The sequence below is a fragment of the Papaver somniferum genome, chromosome 7 (assembly GCF_003573695.1).
Source record: "Papaver somniferum cultivar HN1 chromosome 7, ASM357369v1, whole genome shotgun sequence".
NCBI classification, from domain to species: Eukaryota; Viridiplantae; Streptophyta; class Magnoliopsida; order Ranunculales; family Papaveraceae; genus Papaver; species Papaver somniferum.
The window spans coordinates 141,695,758-141,719,675 of record NC_039364.1 but is presented as its reverse complement, the minus strand read 5'-3'; the positions used below and the strand labels follow the sequence as shown (position 1 = coordinate 141,719,675).

At 38.5% G+C, this 23,918-nt stretch overlaps 1 protein-coding gene and 1 pseudogene across 1 annotated transcript; one reads left to right on the top strand and one right to left on the bottom strand.

Moving 5' to 3' along the window:
• Positions 1-7,500: 7,500 nt before the first annotated feature.
• Positions 7,501-10,779, top strand: LOC113298615 (ATPase ARSA1-like). Its single transcript, XM_026547398.1, has 12 exons — positions 7,501-7,753; positions 7,853-8,064; positions 8,223-8,285; positions 8,391-8,504; positions 8,702-8,776; positions 8,881-8,949; positions 9,038-9,103; positions 9,205-9,279; positions 9,360-9,458; positions 9,829-9,963; positions 10,256-10,425; positions 10,508-10,779. The coding sequence occupies exons 1-11, from the start codon at positions 7,534-7,536 to the stop codon at positions 10,391-10,393; spliced, it is 1,266 nt and encodes a 421-aa protein (XP_026403183.1). The 5' UTR covers positions 7,501-7,533; the 3' UTR covers positions 10,394-10,425; positions 10,508-10,779.
• A 158-nt stretch (positions 10,780-10,937) lies between these two features.
• Positions 10,938-17,536, bottom strand: LOC113298614 (annotated as a pseudogene).
• Positions 17,537-23,918: the final 6,382 nt, after the last annotated feature.

Sequence of the window (23,918 nt, the reverse complement as noted above, 5' to 3'; positions counted from 1 at the left end):
AAGTTCCACCGGCGCATCCCCTTATTCACCGGTCTACGGAGAAGACGCAATTCTACCTGCAGAGATAGCAATTCTACCTGCAGAGATAGAAATCCTATCCACGAGAGTACCAATGTCCAGCCATACCACGCCAGATGAAGTGAGCCGCTTGCCCATTTAGACACAATGGAGGAAAGAAGAAAGCGGGCAGAAAGGTTTGCGGAAGCTTACAGAAAGCGCGCATCTAACTACTACAACCATAGCGTAAAAGAGAGGACATTCAAGGTCGGTGAGATAGTCTTGAAAATCTCCCAGCACGTACAAAGGAATGCCAGTGCTGGAAAATTCGCGGCAAATTGGGAAGGCCCTTTTACAATAAGAAGGGCGGCATAAAGCGGATACTACAAGCTTCGACGCATGAACGGAACTAAAGTTAAGACGCCCATCAATGGCAAATGGTTGAAAAAAAATTTACACATGAGTCATGCCATGTAAACGCCTTCCTCGATAAATAAAGTAAGTTGCAAAAAAAAATGCTTTCGATTTACTGAAATTCTACAAAAGGTCTCAGGGCAGCCAAGGGCGCCTGATTGACTGACAAACTTTACAAAAGGTCTCAGGAAGCCAAAGGCGCCTGATTGACTGACAAATTCTACAAAAGGTCTCAGGAAGCCAAGGCGCCTGATTGACTGACAAACTTTACAAAAGGTCTCAGGGACAGCCAAGGCGCCTGATGACTGACAAATTCTACAAAAGGTCTCAGGGCAGCCAAGGGCCTGATCGACTGACAAATTTACAAAAGGTCTCAGGGCAGCCAAAGGGCGCCTGATCGACTGACAAATTCTACAAAAGGTCTCAGGGCAGCCAAAGGCGCCTGATCGACTGACAAATTCTACAAAAGGTCTCAGGGCATCCAAGGCGCCTGATGACTGAAAACTTTACAAAAGGTCTCTGACAAATTCTACAAAGGTCTCAGGGCATCCAAGGCGCCTGATGACTGACAAATTTACAAAAGGTCACAGGGCAGCCAAGGCGCCTGATCGACTGACAAATTTACAAAAAGTCTCAGGAAGAAGGACGCCTGATCGACTGAAAATTTACAAAAGGTCTCAGGCAGCCAAAGGCGCCTGATCGACTGAAATTCTACAAAGGTCTCAGGGCAGCCAAAGGCGCTTGATCGACTAACACATTATACAAAGTCGCGGGACATCCAAAGGCGCCCGATTGACTGTAAGTCTTCAAAAGAGTCTCAGGGCATCCAAGGGCGCCTGGTCGACTGAAAAAATTCTACAAAAAGGTCTCAGGGCATCCAAAGACGCCTGATCGACTGACAGTCTACAAAAGGTCTCAGGGCTGATCAACTAACACATTATACAAAGCCGCGGGACAACCAAAAGCGTCTGATTGACTGTAAGTCTTCAAAAGAGTCTCAGGGCAGCCAAAGTCGATTGATTGACTGGCAAATCCTGCAAAAGTTTCAAATTCTTCAAAAGAGTCTCGGGGCAGCCAAAGGCGCCTGGTTAACCGATAAATTTCGAAGCAAGAAAAAGGGGGAGTAGGTGTGTTTAACCAACGTCGTCCCCACCCAAAACCCTTGAAATAAAAGGACAAAAAGGGGGGGAGTAGGCGCGTTTAACCAACGCCGGCCCCACCCAAAACCCTTGAAACAAATAACAAAATCAAACAGGAGAGGGGGGAGTAGGCACGTTTAACCAACGCTCGCCCCACTCAAAACCCTTGAAACAAAGGGACAAAAAAGGGGGGAGTAGGTGCGTTTAACCAACACCCGCCCCACCTAAAACCCTTGAAACAAAAGGACAAAAGGGGAGGGAGTAAGCGCGTTTAACCAACGCACACCCCACCCAAAACCTTGGAAACAAAAGGACAAGGGGGAGGGGGGGAGTAGGCGCGTTTAACCAACGCCCGCCCCATCCAAAACCCTTGAAACAAAAGGACAAAGGGAGGGAGTAGGCGCGTTTAACCAGCACCCGCCCCACCCAAAACCCTTGAAACATAAAGACAAAAATGATGGGTAGGCGCGTTTAACCAACCCCCGCCCCACCCAAAACCCTGGAAACAAAAGGATAAAAAGGGGAGGAGTAGGCGCGTTTAACCAACGCCCGCCCCATCCAGTATCTTTGAAGCAAAAGGACAAAAATGGGGGAGGGAGTAGGCACGTTTAACCAATGCCCGCCCCACCCAGCATTCTTGAAATAAAGGAATCTCTGCATAAAAAGGAGGGAAAACAAGTGCGTTTAGAAAACGTCCAGTATCTTTGAAGCAAAAGGACAAAAAGGGGGGGAGGGAATAGGCACGTTTAACCAATGCCCGCCCCACCCAGCATTCTTGAAATAAAGGAATCTCTGCATAAAAAGGAGGGAAAACATGTGCGTTTAGAAAACGTCCACCTCACCATCCTCACAAAAAAAAGGAGGGCGGGGAGAGGGGGAAAGAGTAAGCGCGTTCAGCAAACGTCCACTCCACCAAGTAACCCCTTGCTATATAAACGGACAATATTTTCAAATTAAAAAGCGAAGATCACTTACACCAATTCAAAAAAAAACACAAACAACACGCAAAAGAACTAGATAACTAAATACATCCCACAAAGGGACACACAACCTAACCAGATATCAACGCCCGACAACGAGCAATCCGCGTCCAAATCCTCCACCATCAAGCGGCCATCGTCGCATTGCGTAGTAGCCAAACGGAGATCCTGATCAGCTTCATTCACCAATTTAAGGATGTCCTGAATAACATTATTCTCAGCCCCTGCCCCACGGGCGACTGAAATAGTATCCTCATGATTGTCGTATTCCTTGCGTACCTTATCCTGAAGAATCAACATGAGCGTCCACATTAGACCCGCTTCCTCCTTCAGAATCAATAAACGAGCCAACTCGTCCTCGAGATAAGAGTAAGATACCAGCGTGGATGCAGCTGCTAAGGTCAGGGTATGTCCAAGAAGTGGTAATCCCCCCTGATGAGAGATCCAAAGATGGCAATATGAGATGGCGCGATCCATAGTAGCTACCATCATCAGGGAATCCGCGAACAATTGACTGGACGCATCACCAGCAGTAACAGCTTCATCCAATGCCCGTTGGATCTCCAACGACACTCGACCGGACGATTCGGCTTGCTGAGCAGCTTGGTACACCTTATATTGTGCCCTGAAACTCGCGCGTTTAGCATCCCTATTCACATTTCTCTGGGCCCGAAGCTCTTCAATCTCGGCTTTTATGAGAAGAAGTCGTTTCAGCTCGTCCCGCTTAAACGTTTCCGAGACTAACATGGGAATGGGTGCCAAGGCTAGAATATACCCATGAAGAGAATCGGTCGTGCTGGAAATTTGTTGATCAGAAAAGGTAGAGATGGATATGATGGCTTAAATCAAGAAACAAGAACTACATACGAAGACACATATATAAGAAAGGCTGGCGTGGATTACCATGCAATTAATCACCACCACCCCCTTTTTTTGCATGACTAAACACGTATCGACTCATATTAATAAAAAGGTGGCAACCCCATATATACACCGGATGTAAACACTGGGGACTCGAGAAGTAAAGCTCATAGCCAGCAAAAAAGTATCCACAAGGTCAAAAGCAAGCAATTAACTAAAGAAGAAAAATCCAATACAAACAACAGGAGGGGGGGATGAGAATCAAGAAAGAAAAAGACTCAAAAGGAAAGTGCGTAAAAAGAGCAATAAACAAGGAAAACTAAAAAAAAAACACGCATAGTTCAACTGTCCGTCAACGCGCGACAATGAGCAATGTTCGTATCCACGGCCGCTGCCATGATCCTACTCTCATCACATTGGATATTGGCTCGAGACAGTCCCCAATTGGCATCACTCAATAGTTTATGGACATCTCGAATGATCTTCCCCTTGGAATTCGCCCTGCGAGCGGAGTGCCCTCATGCTCATCACGATCCCGACGTGCCACGTACCGACGGGATTGTCTGAAATCGCGCAACACACCTATCTCTTCCCGCAGTATCAATAAACGTGCAAGCTCATCCCTGAGATAAGATGGATTCACAACCGCAGAAACATCAGCCAAAGACAGAGTATGCCCAAGGAGGCGCGGAGCCGCATGACCGGAGATGTGCGAGCGGCAATCAACAATGGCATACCCGGTGGTTTCCTTCATTGTCATAGATTCAGTAAGTAATGAGGCGGCAGCATTACGCGCTGTAACGGCATCATTCAAGGCATGCTGGAGCGCGGATGTCAATCGTCCAGTTTCATCAGCGGTCTGGCGTGCCTCAAGGCACTCCGCAAGTTGAGTGAGCGCGGAAGCCCTACTAGCCTACCTATGACTGCAAAGCATCTCGATCTCAGCCTCCACCAGTATCAGGCGCGTTGATTCCAAATCTTTGAACATCGAGACCAACGCAGGAACTGGTGATAGAGTTAATACGTACCCGTGAAGAGAGTGAGCCATATGTGTGAAGTGCTAGGCAACGAATACAAAGACAAGGACAGGAGTTGGCTATTGGATCGTCTAACGACTAACCCAATTGCCAGGGGACTAATGTTGATACATGAAAAATAACACCCGTTAGTGGGTTGAGGATGCCCTAAAAGAGTGGGATAAACTTGGGTCAAAATGTAAGGACTTGGGGACTAAACCCAAGCCCACATAAAAGATACCCATAAAGGGTGGAATGACAAAGGAGGAATTAACAAAGAAGGAAGAGGTTATGCTAAGGAATGGAATTAGTGGTAATTAACAAGGTTTATTACATGTGGCATGATGTCATAAAAAGAGGGGTTTTTAGAAAAGCCTACATAAGGAAGGACAAGGTACAATGGAAAGGCAACTCTCTCTCTTATTATTATTGGTATTGTGAGGTCATGTGCAATAGCTAGGACGGGTAGGACCTAAACCGAAATTTGGGTATTAACAACCCTACTAAAAGGTAGGGCATCCATGCAAATCCAATGCATGAAATCAAGACTATCTAGCATGCTTGGAAAACCCCATCATAGTTTTGCAGCAGTATTTGTCTGGCATCTTCTTAAATTGATCTTCAAAAACGTTAGTCCAAAATGATTACATTTTCTTTAGGTAATACAATGACAAATACTTGTATGCAGTTGCTTTTCCCATGTAAATGTACTCATCAATCACATTCGTTGGCATCCGATAACCCAAAATCCTTAGAGTTACAACAACCATTTGTTCGGGATTATGACTCTTATATTTCATGCATCAAACTGATTATGAAATAAAGGTTGTATCTAATAGAGATGACCATTAATTTTTATTACTTTTTTCAGGGAAATGTGGAATCGATCTTGAAAGTTTTTACCAAAATACACACGATTTGGAATAAAATAATCGCATGTTAGCTTCTGGTGGTAAAATTGGTAGCCTCAAAACGTCTCTCTTTTTGTGAATACTTTTTCTGGTCTGCAGCTTTAGGTATCTGTTTTAAATATAATTGCACGAATGTCAGTTGAAATTTTCATCCGGCTCATCATCCAGTTGTTGCAATATTTAGATATATATTTGTTGTTCTTCATTAGACCGAGTTAATTAAAAATGGCAAACTCGGATGTTTATATGGTAGAAGAAACCATTATAAAACAACGGTTAACAGTTGAAAATTGAAATGCGCAGAAAAATAGACTTTGGGTCATTCTCCCGCTTAACTCCAATTACCATAGTTGACAAACCCATTTTCCCATCCACCTGGTCATTGTTAGGGATGAGTATGGCCCGGATCACATCATCCACATCCAGTCCAATCCAATATTTAACGGATTTCAATTTTGACATCCACATCCGACCCAATATCTAAAGGATTGGATGTTCTAATGGGTTTCTTCTATAATTAGTACAATTAAAATAAATAAAACAAAAAGTGACTTTAGATCTCATTTCTTCTATCATGGTTTCTAATATTAACTCAAATACGTCTATGGTGGGTTTGGATGTGGAATTTCAAAGGTGGGATTTTTGAGTTCAGGGATTTGGTGGAATTACGTTTCTCTCGGTATGTTTGGTTGCCCAAATCTCTCGAATCACATTTCCTACGTGAATCACTTTTCCAGCATATCCTCCATATGGAGTCTGACCTTCCCCTAAGATTTGTTGGCAAACTTATTAAGAGATTTATGGGCCCACTTTTTTTTTAACTCTAAATCCCTTATATATCCAATTTTAAGATGTTGAGGGTAATGTCAAACAGTACATAAACTTTAAAACAAGGGAGTTTTATGAATAGTATGAATGAGCTACCAAACACACGAGGGGTTTATATGATTCCCAGAATTTATAATCTCGTGGGATTACAAATTCCTCGTGAATTCTGCAAACAAACCCACCATTAAATTTTACTATCGTTTCCTCTACTTACCCATCAAATATCAGTAAACAAACTCATCCCCATCAATAACTAGCAAAATAACTCATCAATTTCATTTAATAATAATATTTTTTAATTCTATCTAATATAATAATATTTAAAAAATTTATGTAGCAATATTCAACTAAGTAATCAATATCAACATTAAAAAGGTTAATTATTAACTTAACGAATATGGATGTCCAACCAATTTTTAGCTCCACTTCCACATTCACTTGTGCATGGACCAGACACCCACTCATCAAACTACAGATAAGCCGGTTCGAGATAGAAGATTCAATCCATATGCTCACCTCATTGTAGGGTGAGCATGGGTAGTCCAACCCGCCAATCCACCCATAATTTGGTGGGCGGACACCCAACCTGCTTATGGATTGGATGTGGATTTATCTTTGAAAATCCAATAAATATTAGATCGAGTGCGAGTGCATGTTTAGAAATCCATTGGGCAGCCAACCCTCCATGATCAGGGTTAAGGGTGTTTTTATTTATACCTAATAGTATATCTACTTCGTATCCATCTATGAAAATTTTATAATTTTACATGATGTCAGTAAACATGGAGAGGGTTTAATCAAATACGTACATGTTATTTATCTAAGGATGATTTAGGATGTTATAAATGATGTTTTTATAACCTTCGCTTTTAACTTACTTAACGAAAAAATTTACTACAAAGTTGCGGACCCATCCGTATCCAACCCATCCACCAGCCTATCCAAATATATTAGACCCGTGGATGATGAAACGGATTTGGATGAAAATTTAGCACCCGCCATCTAGATGGACTAGACGTGGAAGACATCAAATCCATCGATTTTACATGTTGCTCACTCCGGCCTCGTTGTGGCAACTGGTTCGAATTAACCTAAAGCCCAGGAAATTCAATCCATCTCCCATTTTCGTGACTCATTGTGCAAAATCCACACAATTTACGAAGAACCCGTCAAACTATTACCTACACTGTTCGATCGTTGTATCGAGTCTGTATACACTGATACAATATAGACCGTTAGATACGAAACACGCTTAACATGTATTCACTTCATAACCATCCAAAGGCTTGGACCTTACAAAGACAGCAAGACATCTAAAAACACCATCCATTAAAACACAAATCTCTTAAGAAACCAGTGTTTGAGAATTCCTTGAGAGAGAAAAAAAATGGCAGCACTGTATAATATTCCCTCCATCTCCTCATCTACTCATTCTCTTCCTCATCATAATCAGGGTTGTACTAAGACAGCCCCAATGGCTATGGCTAGTTTTCTTTCTCACTTACCTAAAAATCAAACCCCTTTTTCTTTATTAAAACTCAGTAGAACTTTTACCTCTATCTCTTCTAATCCAACTACTAGAAAACCTTACAGAAATCTATTCCAAGGTGAGTTATTTAGTTTACTGCAATTAATTTTACTCACTGGGTTTTCTCTGTTCGTTTCAATTTTTCGATTTTTCAGCTTTTGTTGATTTTCTGGTGTAGTGAGAGCGGTTGCTGCACCGGCAGAAGCGGTTGCAGGGTTTGATGAGATGGCAGCAGGGACACAAAGGAAGTATTACATGTTAGGAGGGAAAGGAGGAGTTGGAAAGACGAGTTGTGCTGCATCACTTGCTGTCAAGTTTGCCAATAGTGGGCACCCGACTATTGTTGTTTCAACTGATCCTGCACATTCATTGAGTGATTCATTTGCACAGGTAGATATTAGATAACTCCAGTTTCAGCTTAATTTCTAGTTAGTTTACTAACACCACTGCTAGAATATCAGCCTATTAAATGTGTCGGAATCATTTGTTATGTTGCAATGTGTGTGTCTCTATCACAATGAGTTTGTGTATGTTTTTGCTTTTGGCAGGATTTGACTGGAGGGATGCTAGTACCAGTTCAAGGACTTGATAATCCACTCTTTGCTCTTGAGGTAGCTACCATTGTTTTGCTTTGTTATTGCTAACAGATCCGTTATGGGAGTTAGTACTTTATATAAAACCTTTGTACTTTGTAATGTATAAAGTGGTAATCACAGATAAATCCAGAAAAGGCAAGGGAAGAGTTTCGAAGTGCAAGTCAGGGTAGTGGTGGAAGTGGCGGGGTAAAAGATATGATGGATAGTATGGGTCTCGGAATGCTTGTTGAGCAGGTAACACTGCGCAATATTGTAATTTAAAAGAATACTAGTATGTCACGCATCAAGCTTTTTGTTTCTTCTTTTTTCGGGGTTCTCAAGTAGTATATCTTCCTAAGGGAGTGTAGTTCTCTTGGACTTCTAGTACATTATTTTGATCGTTGGTTAACTTACCCCGTGGCTAACTTTATAATTTTTTGGAACTGTTCAAGTTAGGAGATCTTAAACTTGGAGAGCTGCTAGATACACCTCCTCCTGGTTTGGATGAAGCTCTTGCAATTTCCAAGGCATGTATATGATGAATATCTTCTTTGCTTTAGCTGCTTCGCAATGACTGATCTATCTAGTTTTTTTTTTAGGATTCTTTGCTAATTATTATTCTGCCCTCCAGGTTATGCAATTCGTTGAATCCCAAGAGTATAACATGTTTACACGAATTGTTTTTGATACAGCACCAACAGTAAGCACAATTTGTTTACTTTATAATTTTTTTTGTTTTATTTTCTTTCTTATATGAAGTGTTATATTCCTCGTTATTTTACTTATAGGGTCACACTCTCCGGCTTTTGTCTCTGCCTGATTTCTTGGATGCATCAATAGGCAAAATCCTTAAGGTGTGTCTTGTATAAAGTTCTTTTGAGGATTAATAATAAGTGCTTTTTAGCCTTTTCATAGTTAGTGACATTTTACTTTCTTTTGTCATTGCTCGTTTCAGCTAAAACAGAAGTTATCTTCAGCAACTTCAGCCATCAAATCCGTTTTCGGAAAAGAAGCAAAGCCAGATGATTCTGTAAGCCAAAGCTTTCTTTGGAACAAGTTCTTTTGCTTTAGCATAGAATACTCATTATTACGTGATTTCTGTTTTTGTAGTCTGCCAAACTAGAGAAGCTGAAGGAGAGAATGGGAAAAGTACGAGACCTTTTCCGGGACACGGAGTCTACTGAATTTGTTATAGTAACTATACCTACGGTAAGCCGAAGCTATTCATAAAGGTGCATAACTATTGTTTCACAACTGAAGAAACTCTTTGATATTCATTCAACAATCATGAGTCATACTACATCGTTCACCTGCATTGCTTCGATTGATGTGGAGTGAATTATATTCATGGTGAAGAAAGAGCAAGAATCCTAGATTAAGTCCTCTCTCCTAGATCAATAAGTTTCTGTGCCACATGGGTATTCCATGTATTATCTAACAAGATTGAATCATTGAAGTAGTGACGTCACTTTTTTCTGTGCAATATGGGTGTTCCGTTATTATCTGTATAACTAGATATGAATAGTAACTGCATTTTCTATTTTTAGTCTCACCGCCAGCGCTTCTTGTAATCCTAAAGGTAATGGCGATAAGTGAGTCGTCAAGGTTGCATGCTTCCTTGGAGAAAGAAAATGTTCCCGTCAAGAGACTTATTGTCAATCAAGTTCTACCAGCATCGGCATCAGACTGCAAATTCTGTGCAATGAAACGGAAGGTATGGTTCCCAAACTGATGTTTATCTTTCTTTGGTGATAAACATTTTCCTCGGGTGTGCATTTCATGTATGTCCCACCAAATGATTGAAATTATACATTGTACCCTCCCTGATTCGAAATATTTTACAGATTTAATTTGGTACTAATGTCATTTAGTAATCGTTTGGTCTATAAACTGCAACAGCAAATTGTACTTTTTATGCTTTCAGGTTTCAGTTGCACACTCGCACCATGCAATTTACTTTACTCTGTAGGCAAGCAGTAACTTTTTACTTTCGCTTAACTTTGCAGGATCAGAAGCGTGCTCTTGATATGATTGAGAAAGATCCAGAATTGTCTGGGTTGAGGTTAGTCCAGGCACCCCTGGTTGATGTTGAGATCAGAGGTGTTCCAGCTCTTACATTCATGGGTGATATTGTTTGGAAGTAGGCTTTTTTTATTTGAAGAATCGGCAGAATCAGGTAAGCTCTACTGCCACTTGCTATGAATTTACATGGTCTCATCGTATAATTTTGAGGAAACTTACATTTCTTTTTTCCACAGATCATGGATTTCAGGATAAAATAGGGGAGAAGTTTCACCAGCCATTTATAGCAGCAGTGCATGCTATCTAGGAAGATGCAAGTGAAGTAAAGATAGAACCCTTTCTCTAAAGAGGGATAATTTGAGTATTTTTTTGTAGTCAAAATCAAATAGGTGAAATCTGAGGAAATTGATTATTTAATCTTCTCAAGTTATACAAACAAAAGAAAATAGAAAAATGTTCGAGTCCACTTTGAATAAAATAGCATAGCTCTATGAGATCCCCTTTGTTATGTCCGTCTGTTGTGAAATTGCAGTTGCATCATAACTTGTGTTTGGGCAAGAAGAGATCTGACGAAGTGTACTCTCCTTACCTCAACAGAACTACTTTTCCTACAACATCAAATTATACAAAGAATGGACTATTCAACTTGAACAATAATAATGGAGATGAAACTAAGCAACCGCCGAACGACTGGGGTTAGAGTTTATATCAGATAAAGGTTGACAATTGGAGCACAGGGGACCGCCCTGAACATAACTTCGAGATTACATTTTAGAGGACTGGAGACTGCCCTGAACATAGAATCAGTATTACGTTTTAGAATTAGTAGGGATTTTATGATTATAACCCGCTGTTTCATGAGTTGGGCTATATCCAGTGCTCCTCGATGGGTTCACACCACAACAGTGGCTTTCAAAGCTCACAAGCTGTCTTCTGACTCTTCTCTTTCATTTTCTTTGTATGAACAAATAAATATACACCGAGTGACTATTATGATCTATTTTCTTCGGAAAGTTACCATTAACAAATAAGCCAAAATGCCGCACCGTATAGGAAAAGAAAGACGATACAACGATTCCAGTTACGGATATCGTAGCCTGATTTCATTAGTGAACCACAACGTGTTATCAGCCAAACTCCAGAATACCTGTTAAACAACAAAACTGTTAGCAATACTCGTTCATTAGGAAAGACATGCAAAGAATTTGAATACTAAAGTACACCTTTCTGCATTTGATATCACAAATGCTTGCAAAGCCCACTTTGGATAGCATAAATTCGCTATGGTCTTCGCAAATCCAGCTGACTGCTGAGTCGAGACGAGAGTTAAAACCACAGGGAGAAGAACTGACCACTGAAGAAGAAATATACAGATCATTACCGGAACTTGAAATAATAATGAAAAGGTTTATACGAACTTGAATGTTTTTACACTTTCAAAGAGGGTATGTACCAGCTGGGCTGCGCCAGGTTCCAGAAAGATGGAAAAGACATAGGCTACACCAGTCACACAGTACACAAGAAAGACCAGAACAATGTAATAATCCATGAACGAAGACCTAGGGTTGTTGAAGAAATAAAACATGGATAGATAAACCACAGGCTTTACAAGTGTATTGAAATGATCAACTGTATCCTTCGACAGAAAATAAGCAAAACTGCTCATGCCGGAACTACTTTCCCTCCAATAAATCAACTTATCCTGTGAAAAGGATCTCAAAGCAGCAATCTTGCACAGAAGAGCTGCAAGCCAACAGAGATGGTTTTCCATGCAAGTGAGGAAATATACATGGAGTAAAATCAATACAATGAAAATTAAAGTTCAGCTAAATAATTTAAGTTTTGCTATCCGCAAGGGTTTGAGTTCTGCTACTTACAAACTGCTATTACTGTGTAGGTATAACCTGCTAACCCAAAATTTTCATCACTCATTTTAGCAAGTAATCCTAAGCAGGCTCCAGCAAGAAATAAGATCATAAAATCCACGGCTTGTATCTTAGATTCTCTCAATCGTTGTTTGCTAACCCTGATGCAAAATAGCAGATTTCACACAGATTAAGATCTTCAAAGCAAAATAACAGATAAAACAAGTATCATTCTTGAATTACTGCCACGAAGAATCAGCTCACTGATCACCAAAGACAACCGACTTTTTCTGCTTATGTTTGCTGTTGAAAAGTTTATGCAAATTCAGTGCAGAGGTTTGAGAACTTACCTCCCAATATAGTATTTGTATTGTTTCAATACACCAGGAGCTCGGCGGTTAGATAAGTCTTTCAACATCAAGAAATTGTGAAGAAAGTTGTCTTGTTGGATCTCAGCGTTCAACTTAACATCCTCCCATAAATCTCCAGCAAATGATCTCACTTCAATTCTATCTACATCAGCATTGCACTCTGTCTCAGTACTTGTATCCTGACCCCTTGATGAAGATGCGACCTCTGCAGCATCAAGTTGCATATCCCGGGGTATTGGGTATCCATTATGAAGCATCCATCTCAGAGGAAGCTGTTTCATGTCTATACTTGTGCTTGGTACTACACCCTCCAAGAGGTCGATGAAGTAATCTGGTGGATTAACCCGATCAGGAACTATAACCCCAAGGCCAGCAAAATATTCCTCCACATTCTTCACTGGTCCATGATATACGGTTAGACCACCTTTGGCTAGAAGTATTAGATCGTCAAACATCTTGAATAGACCATAGCTGAAGAAAACAATAACAGTTCAATAAAAACCATGCATGTAAAAGCAAAGAAGCAAAATAAGAAAGACCATGATCCTTGAGAACTGTGAATTATTATTGATACCTAGGTTGGTGAACTACCGTACAGATGTTTACCCCTTCAAGAGCCTCCCGGCGAAGTGCTCTTAAAAGCAACTGGGAAGATGAACTGTCTAACCCAGATGTTGGTTCATCTAAGATCAGAAGCGAAGGTTCCATAACCATTTCCATTCCAACATTTACTCGTTTTCTTTGACCTCCGGAAATTCCCCGGTTCTCTACTGTTCCAACCAAGGAATCTCTTACATGTTGCAGCCCCAAGGAGTCGATGACTCTTTCTATAATCAAAACCTTATCTGCTTTTGGCATGTCAGCTGATAGCCTAAGTAAGAACAGGAAAACAAAAGCTCAAATCCATGAAGTACGATAGCAATTTCATTTCTGATTTCTGTAACAGGACAAATAATTTGAGGAAGGGTGGTCACCCCTCAAAAAAAGAACGCATGACTGTGAGGAGTCAGGTCAAGGCACGTGACACCAATACAGTCCCTGTCTGACCACCTTAATACCATGGTGCAATTGCAAGTCCAAGTCTCACACAAGGCCTTACTACATGTAAGTTCCAAGCTGACCCTAAGCAATGCACTCCTCTCTAAGCAATATGAGATATGCAATGACAAAAGAATGTTGTTCACATGCAAGACTAACTATGTACATACCTGCAATTGGCACTGAACATGAGATTCTCGTCTATTGTCAAATTTCCATGTACAGTATCGTCTTGTGGCACAAACCCAATAATTTTCCTATACGAATGGATAGATACATTTTTTCCATTTATAAGAATAAGACCGGTCTTTTTGCATCCCGTAGCTTTTCCTGCCAGAGCATTAAGAAATGTTGTTTTTCCAGCTCCAGATGGACCCATGACAGCAGAAACACGACCAGGCCTTATCTTTCCAGTCACACATCTCATGAGATATTTATTTGTCCCTTTTAAAGTAAGAGTTAATTCTCTGAAAGAAACCTCAATCACTGGTCTGGTCATGATGCCCTGCATCTCGGCATCCATTTTAATTACTCCAGAAAAGGTCAAGTTAATGTTTTCATGTTGTAGAGCTTTCTCCTTCTCAATTGTGCCATATACATACTTGAAAATTTGAGTATTAGCATGCATGTATTTCCCCATTGGTGCAAGCGTTTTACTAGTCTCTAAATTGAAGTCTTGATTATGGTTAAAGTTCCCTTCGAGATCATGTATGCTTTCAGTTGAATTTCCTGCTCCCTTTTTCGTTGCTTTTTCGTCTTCAGATGATTTCCTCTGAGATGTCCTTGAGATGTCTACTTCCTCATCGGTCTCAGTTCTAGCCTGATCCGAAATTATGATATCCTCGGGTTGTCTAGCACTGTCACCCTTTTGACGAGAAAATTTATGTGATAATGATCTTTGCAATCCAAGTGCATGCTTCTTGGCAATGTCTCTTGTGGCCTTCCACCTTTCACGCGCATGTTTAGTTCTTTGGACACTCCTCGCTGCAGCTTCCCTGGATCTAGCGTTTCTTCTTTCACGAATGTGGAGTACATGATCGGAGCAGTAATAGATAATGATCAACAGAGCGCTCAATGCAGCCTACATTGCCAAATCGAACGTGTCAAGATCTACCAGTTCCAACTGCAGGATCAGTATTTAAGAAAACAACAATATGTGCATACTTCATAGAAATGAAAAAAGAAACGCCAAATCTTGTGTTATCAGCACTTACTATAAGAATAGCACCATATAAGCGGATACCCTGTGTTGCAGTATTCAGTTTGCAGGAAGTCAACTTGAAGCACTCTGTAAGGAGGCAATTAAAAGGTCAGTCTGAGAGTAACAGTCTTCAATTCAGTCTACAAAATGTTGATACTTAATTCAAAATATTAAGCAACTAGGACCAGCAAATCAGTAAATTGATGAAATTTTGTAGAAGTACTAGAGCCCAAGGGTAAAACAAAATGAAAGAAAAAAATAATGGCATTGACACCATTATCTCCATGCATGTCATCCTTTTAGTGGTATGAAACTGATATTCTACCAAAAGGATGTCAAAGAGTACAGATACTTACTATTTTCTGATCTAGAACCTTTACGGCAGTAATGTCTGACCAACACGACAAAATGAAATTAGTAAATAAGATAGCAAGCAAGAAAATGAATGAATCGAGATAAACCAAAAAGAGACTAAATCAGATAAATAGAATAATCACAAAGCATCTACAGTCACCGACAAACAAAAACGAAAAAGCCGCAAACACTGATTGATGGGTGCTAGGGTTTTGGAGAATAGGAATAATACCCATCACTGCAAGGTATCTTTTTGACGGTAGAGGGACAGTATGATCCTGCTGAACAGAAAATCTCACCAGTACTCCTTACATCAGCCCAAGAATCTGCTCCCCCGCAAGTATGATTAAGTTGTGCATGAGGTAATTGGTAATGGTATCTGCAAGATATGTTAGTCATAGATTAGCTTATAGATATAGAAAGAGAACATGAGAAAAACGAAGTTTTATTCGGTAAAAATTTATCAACTTACGGATCGCACATGCTAGTAGCTACATTAAGCTCCGCAAGTGGGCAATAGGAACCTAAAGGGCAAGCTGCGTTGAAAACCAAGGAAATAACTATAAATAAGCAAGCAATATTTATGTTCCTTGAATAAGGTATGACAAACTTCTGGACACAACATTAACTAACTTCATGCATAAAACTGTACCATGCATATCAGACTTGTCTTCTGCGCATTAACTGTTGATGTGATTTTTACATTGTAACCATCAACTAGATATACATGTTGATTTAATCTTTAAGAATAAAGGACTTGCAGAAAAAATACTTACGTATCATACAAGTAAGACCTTGCGGACAGAAGAAACCTTCACAACAAGTGTTGCAATTGCTAGCTCTAGTAGGCATGTCCCTTGAATTCTTCAGATCAACCAGTTGATCAAAGTCAACTCGACAAGCCCATCCAGGTTCAGAACCAGGATTCCAAGTGGTCAGATTACAATTCTCATTAGGTCTCAAATAGTTCGTTGCAAGGTATCTACGAAAGTAAAACTTTATCTCTGCTGCTGTACAGAGGCGTTGAGTGATGTCCCCTGTCAACATAATCGTACCAATAATTAGACGCAACAAAAAGCACAAACACACACACACACACGCGCGTGGACACACACACACACACTAAACCTAACAAAACAAATGGTGATGAAATAAACCCAATAATAAAAGAATCACTTCAAGTCGAAAAAAAAGCACAGCTCAAGTTTCAATGGTCAACAGTTCTACATTCTACCATCCATTCATCCTGGAAATTAGTTAAGCATGATCATATTGTACTACTTCACGAAGTGCAAAAATTAATACATGCTACTGCTGAGAAAGGCGACAAATTGTTAACACGACAAAAAACCAAATAACATAGCGCTGCTTAAATATATGATAAAGTGTATAAACCGTGAATTCAGCCTGCTTTGTTGTTGGCCAAAGTACCGCTTGTACCAAAACTAGAATGTTTTCTCTTTTTACAATCAATAAAAATGTATTGCCGTTATTAAAGTGTTGTACTTTCGAAGTAAACATTTTACCTTTTGTTCTCTTAATACAAGTAGATAAGAATTCCAAATCCGTGGTAAAATTGAACGCTGCATTCCAATCCTCCTTCCTATAATTTATTTAAAATACTGTAAGTTAATAAAAACAGTAGAAACCAACTGAAGTAAGTAATTGAGAAAAAATAAGTTGAAAGAAAATAACCCACTGATCCTTAATACAGAAAGCCAAATCATGACTAACTTCGCCTTGATAGATGCTAGTGAGATTAGATAGACGTTTGTATATGAGTTTCGTAACTAATGGAAGTAGCTCAGGGTTACTTGTTCGGTTGAACTCAACAAGTAGTGGATGAAACTCAGGATCACTTGTTTGGCACTGTGCTTTCCATGAAAATCTACATAGAACGAATATCAAGAGTAAAATAGATGTAATTTGATCTGTTATGACTTTATCCCTGCCCATAATAAAAATAATACTCTAAACTAGCTCAAGAACAAACGCAAAATCAATGAGAAATTCATTAAACCAGTAAAACCTTGGTGTACTTATTTAAAAATCAAATTGACTTAGTTAAAAATCAAATTGCCTATTAGAAAAGATTAAGTTGTAGACTGACCAATAAATTCCAAAACACACACATTTTAAAATAAATATTCAGCTTTCAAGAATTGAAAACTTCAACTGAAATAGTCGCTGAAACATTAAGAAAATCAATCATATACTTACGTTCCATGACGAATGGTAAGGAAACGTGAATAAATTGTTTTAAGAAATCTAGGGTTTCATAGATGGAGTAGTAGTTCGATGTCAGGATGAGAAGGAAGTGCAGAATATGAAAATGGCCCGGAAGAGAGAACATGACGAGTTCCTCTAAGTTTGAGTACTTATTCTTTTTCGAAATCTTGACGATGATGGCGAATAAGAGGACGATTGGACGAAGAATAATATATGGAGGGAGATTTAAGAATTTTAATTTTTTTAAGAAACGTGTTTTGAGATATACTCAATTTATTTTATTTTTTTGAGGCATACTACATAATACGGAAATGGGATCACTAAATAAAAAACAACATCATCCCTTATCCATCCTTTTTAATAATGGCATAACTAACTTTATATAATTAGTGTTAATGAATCTGATTAGATTTGATTAGCTATGAATTTTAAGGATTGATTAAAAATTAAATTATTATTGGTGAATTAGTAGATAAATCAAATTTATGTGAGAGAGTTGGGATTTTTGAGAAGAAAAAGAAGAAAAAGTGGAAAAAAAACTTGGGTTTTGGATTTTGAGATTTTAGTGATTAGAAGTGACCAAAATGGGTGATTCAAATCAGAGGTAGACTTCTATACGAGGTTTAATTTCTTTATATAAGTTGAATCTATCAAAAAAATGAATTTTTAAAACCCAGATCTACTGAACAGATGAACAGTTCGGCTGATAACTTTTCAGCCGAATCTCCGTTTTTTGAAAATATACCTAGGTTCGGCTGACAAGTTATCAGCCGAACCTAGGTATATTTTAAAAAAAACTGAGGTTCGGCTGAAAAGTTGTCAGCCGAACTTCACTCTGAAACTGATGAATTTAGGTTCGGCTAATTCGAACAAAATTTAGCAAAGTCGCATTAGCCGAACATAGTGCTTCTCTAAATCATACACTAGGTTTGGCTCAAAATTGATACTCCAAGATCAGCAGAACTGATCTTCTGAAAACCCTACTTTCATCTTTGAAATCATATTCTGTCGATCAAACAAAATAAAATCAATCAAAAACAAGATGGGTTTGTTACACATACATTCTAAAATACATCTAAGAGCAATTGAGATTTCGATTTCGCACTCCAATATCGCTAACTTCGGTTAGTGTTTGCTTTGGTTGATCAATTTCTAGATTGAATTGGAGTCCAAGATGTTTAAGTTTAAAGTTTATTTTGATTTTTGATTTTAGGTTTTTGAGGATAAGGGCACTCTAGTAATTTAATTTGTTTAAGGATATATAGGTAATTGCACTACCTTTAGACACCCCTTATAAACCCATCCTACATGGTATAATGAATGAGTATGCCTCAAAACAGGTTTCTTTCTTAAAGATGCCTGAAACTAATCATGTCTGCAGTACGTTATTCCGTGCTTTGAGCAATCCGTCGAGCCCAGCGCTAGAGGGAAATGCTACGCCTACCGCACTTTGCTCATGCAAATTATCCCGATAGGGGATCGGACAATTATGGATGTGTTCTGTGCATCGGGATGATCAATGGATAATAGTGTGGCCGGTGTTTTGTTAGACGCAGGATTTTCGTCGGGAAAAAAATTCAGGAGACCTAGCATTTCCGAGCGCTAGATAACTTGACTAACCAGGATAGTCTGTCTTTGAGTTTTTAAAGATGCCTGAAACTAATCATATCTGCAGTAGAACCGTTTTTTGGGCACCACTCCATTTTGGAGGGGGACCATTAAGTGACAGAAAAATCTACCCTATAATTTTAAGGGGTGTCCTAAAAATTAGAGATGACTAATCTGCCCTCATCCTAATTAAGATAAGATGTGTGCACGCGTGTTGCGCGTCTGTTTCCCTTGCCCGCCGGAAGCCAACCTCACAACTTGATTCGGAGGAGCCAGGACTTTTTATCACTCTAGAACTGATTTTGCGGCCACGTTCCATTATATCAGGTCCCTAGACTCCCTACATATTTCTGTTTTTCAAAAGCCCTCACAGACTACCCATAGATTACAAATTACACGGAACACTTTATTGCATGACGATCCAATGGTTGTGAACAATAGTTCACACGGAATTTTTCCTGGAACCAATGGTTTAATTTTACTCCCTGTTCAAATTGGTTGGCGGATTCAATTTTCCTTGCTCCCATTAAAAGGGAGAGATTATAACTAATCATAATAACCCACTAATTTAACCACTATTCACTAATACAAACCCTAAATAAACCCAACTGATTTCACTTTTTTAAAATAAAATAAAATAAAATAATCCTTCATCTCCATCTTCTTTTTTTCTTCTTCTTCATAGACATCGTCGTTAATTGTCGATTCGAAAAAATTTCATCGTCGATTAATCAATCATTTATAAACAATGCATCATAAGCAAACTCCAAGACTTCCAGAATCGAGTCTGGGACTCGCACATATAGCGAATCTCCCAAATCAATTTCAAATTGATAAACAACTTCAAGTTTTAGGTCAAGCTTAAATCAAGCATCCAACAGGAAAAAACAAGCCTGATTCGAGTAAAATGCAAATCCGCGGGTAATTTTCTTCATACCCATTCTTTTTAATTCGTTTTTTGCTGAAGAAATTGATTAAAAATCATCGAAATCCACTGAAAATGGTAGTTACAGTAACAATTTCGGCTAGGAGATTTTGGTAAAAACCTAGATTTGGTAACCGAACTTTTAGAAATAAGAACACTTCGGTGAAGTAGGCTAATGTCTAAGCTCGCAAAAATAATTTTGTAACTGAACTCAATGTTTCTAAGGAAAAACTGAGTTCGGTTTTGTCGATAAATTTTTTCGGTTACCGAATTTTGGTAATATGTGGTTCGGTTACCTCGCAATTTATATTAGGTAACCGATCTTTAGTCTGGTAACAACAAAATATATGGTCCGGTTACCTTGCAATTTATACCAGGTAACCGAACTTTTTTCTGTTGACACTAAATATTGTGTTTGGTTTACCTCTTTTGTTTTGTATTATTCGATAGACAATATTCTGTTTAGATAATACTTTGGTTTTCATTCATTAGGAACAAAGGAAAAAAAATCTAATCCACACTTAGATGAATATTTGAGAACTCCCACCCCTCGTGGTAGAATACATTTGGATTTCTGAAACCGTGGTAGCAAAAATGTTAAACATGGAGGGGGATCGTTACCGGAAGTTAACCAAGAGAATGTTCGTAATGTAATCCAAGATGTCAATGAAGAGTTGATGGATAATACAATCGACCATGCTATTGAAGAAGAACAAGATGATGAAGAAGAGCAAGTGAAAAGACGAGGGTACCCAAATATACCTCAATCTAAAACTTTTCCACCTATAGGTCCTCTTACCGAAAGTGATTTTCTACAGACTGAGTCGAGACAATACAACGAATCGGTTCACACTTCGTGTGATCGTCTATGGATACGAGATCGAGACAATACGACAACAGGATAACTTGTGGTGATTGACTATAAATACAAGATCGAGACAATACAACAACGAAAGTGTGATTACTTGATAATAGGTTCGGACTTAACCAAACTCTATAGGATTGCTATCAAGTAATTACGGAATTAACGTTTGTGTAATTTACTTTAAATTATAATAAAAACAATTATAATTTCGGAAAACAAAAGTAAATGACACAACAAGATTTTGTTAACGAGGAAACTGCAAATGCAGAAAAACCCCGAGACCTAGTCAAGAATTGAATACTCTCAGAATTAATCCGCTATACAAAATCTAAACCAAGTTCGTATAGTTGATACCAAGCAACTAAACCTATAGTTCACTTAGTTTCTTCAGCATCCCTGCGCTTCCGACATTCGATAAGTGCACGCACTGGAACAATTCCTTTGGTTCGTATTCCAAACAGTAAAGGAACAACAAATCTGTTCGGTAAAAACTCGTTTCAATCTCAGTGATATGAGTTTGACAAAGGCTCTTCCGTTTAACCAATAAACTCCTTTGTCGGGTTCTAGATCTATCTAACTAACAACTACCAAAGCAGCCGTGTTTAGACTAAGCAATCAATAATATGATCCACCAAGATACTATATACTGATGCTGATCTACACAACTAATCAATCAAATCTATCAAAGATAAACCGATTATAGTTGGATCTCAGCCGATCAAGTTTTGTGCACACCAAATATTATGAACCCAATAAGAAATCTTCCTTGTCTTCGAATCTTCTTAGATCTCCAATAAAGCACACCACAATTTGAATCTCTTGTGATCAATCACGCACAGAAAGGGATCTGTTAACAATGAATTATCACAAGACGTCTTTAGATCTAAAAACAGTTCTAAAGATCCCGTCGAAACTTCGATCTAGTTTGAGTGAATCTTATATCAGAAGAGAAGATTCTCAAGCATAAACAAACTAGGTGCAATCAAAGTTCAACAATTGTAAGTCAATCAAATCAAATCAAAAACTAATAATACTGTAATTATCTAGTTTCCCACCAAAGGTACTCGTAGAGCTTCTTAATCCCAAAGAAGTCTTTAAACGAGCGGTCGTAAGAGATTTCGCCTAATTTGGGTACTCTCCTCTCCGGATAGACGGCTCCACCAGTAACAACACAACTTGGTAGTTTTGCTGGCTGTGAGGATTAGTTTTCTCGAAATGCAAACTTAGGTATTTATAGACCGAGGAAGTTTGGACACCAAGGAATTTCCAAAACCGAATATTCTCAAGATATGCAATAAATGCCCAAATCGGTTTTCATAATTCTTGGAAATGCTTTATACAAATATCTACCAAAATCTCACTAGAAAATCTCCAATTAGTAAATGTACATTACCAATTTCTATTTTCCAGAGATACGCATTTAATTGCTGGTAATTAAAAGCATATAAAACTAAAACCTTAATTAAAGATTCTCAATTTATTTCGGTCCGGGATTCTCCTTTAGTTATTAAGGAATATCTTTGAACAATAAAAGATAAGAATTACTGCACATGTTCAAAGTATGTCGACATCTTTATCTTTGTAAAGCTTTTTTCATATTTACAATCTTGGAACCAATTTACCACACTTCCAAACGAGTTTAGAATTGGTTCATCTGATTTCCAAGAACTATATGTGATTGATCAAATATAAATTATCAAATCACTAATCATGGGTTTACGGTTTTACCAAACACGAGGATCGGTTCTACCTCCATATGGATACTGGGACCGGTTACATCATTTACCAGGATCGATTACATCAATTACCAGGACCGGTTACCATATACTCATGGTATTACTTGTGATCGGTCACACCAGTTACCAGGATCGGTTGCACCAATTACCAGGACCAGTTAACCAATTACAAGGATCAATTACACAATTTTTTGTGATCGGTCATACCAATTACTAAGATCGGTTACACCAATTACTATGATCGGTCATACCAATTACAAATATCGATCATACCATCTTAGGTGATTACTTAGGATCGGTTGCAATAATAAAAGTCATACCAATACATAAGTCATGCACTGTGAATAGTGTTACCAAGATACATAATAAATTATGATCGGTTGTACTAATCACACATATTGGTAATCCAAAGATATGCAATGAATAAAAATACCAATAAGCCTAGCGATTTCCTTTTTGATTCACAAAACAAGTTTATGAATGTACTTCCTTTAAACGAATGTAAACATTGTTTCCTAGGACGAAATCTTCACCCATACCCATACACATAATCACAATAGCATTCATACGATTATGTAGATGTCTTATATACGAAGTTCAAAAGATAAGCGCTATACTTCGTATTGTAATTCCTTAATACTATGTCTATCTACTAAAGTACAATCATTCACATCTTCGCAATCATGTTTTCAATATAACACGACTTGAAAGGTTAGGAATGAAACAATTCAGGTCAAAATATTACTAACCTCAAGAGGAAGGATGATGTCGCCGATGTAGCTCTTTACTTCTTCACATTCTTCAAGTCTTAGAGTAATATTTGTATGTCTCGTATCCTAATAAACCTTCTAGTTTAACCTATACGAAATTGACTCTAGTACATAATCAAGCGACTCTTTAAATGAGTTTTGGTTCACTAAAATATGACAACCAACCTTGACATATCAACGCTTGGTGGGTTCAACCGAGATGCTCTAACAATCTCCCCCTTTGTCAATTTTAGTGACAAAACTCTTACATCATATGCATAAACAAATTACAAGAATTCATTATACATACGCTTTATTCCAAGTTTCAACAACACAATAACCTGCATAAATTCAATCCTTAAATGTCGTTGTTGACATTATAATAACAAAGCTAATACTCCCCCTAAAGGTGAGATAGGTAGATTTTCAATGCGTGCATCTTTGTTATTTTCTCTTGTAGTTCAAATAACCGTAATCATCATATGATATGTTTCTCCCCCTTAGTCAATGATTTACTCTTTCATTAGATATAACGTTTTAAGCACAGTTGTCCTTTCCTTAGTGAATACCAATCACTTGTTTACTCCATATATTTCTCCCCCTTTTTGTCACAAAATGACAAAGGTACGAGCAAATAAAGGATAAACCGAATGGATCTTACAAATCTAAAATAGTTGTACAACCTATAAGAGTTAAGCACGAAGGT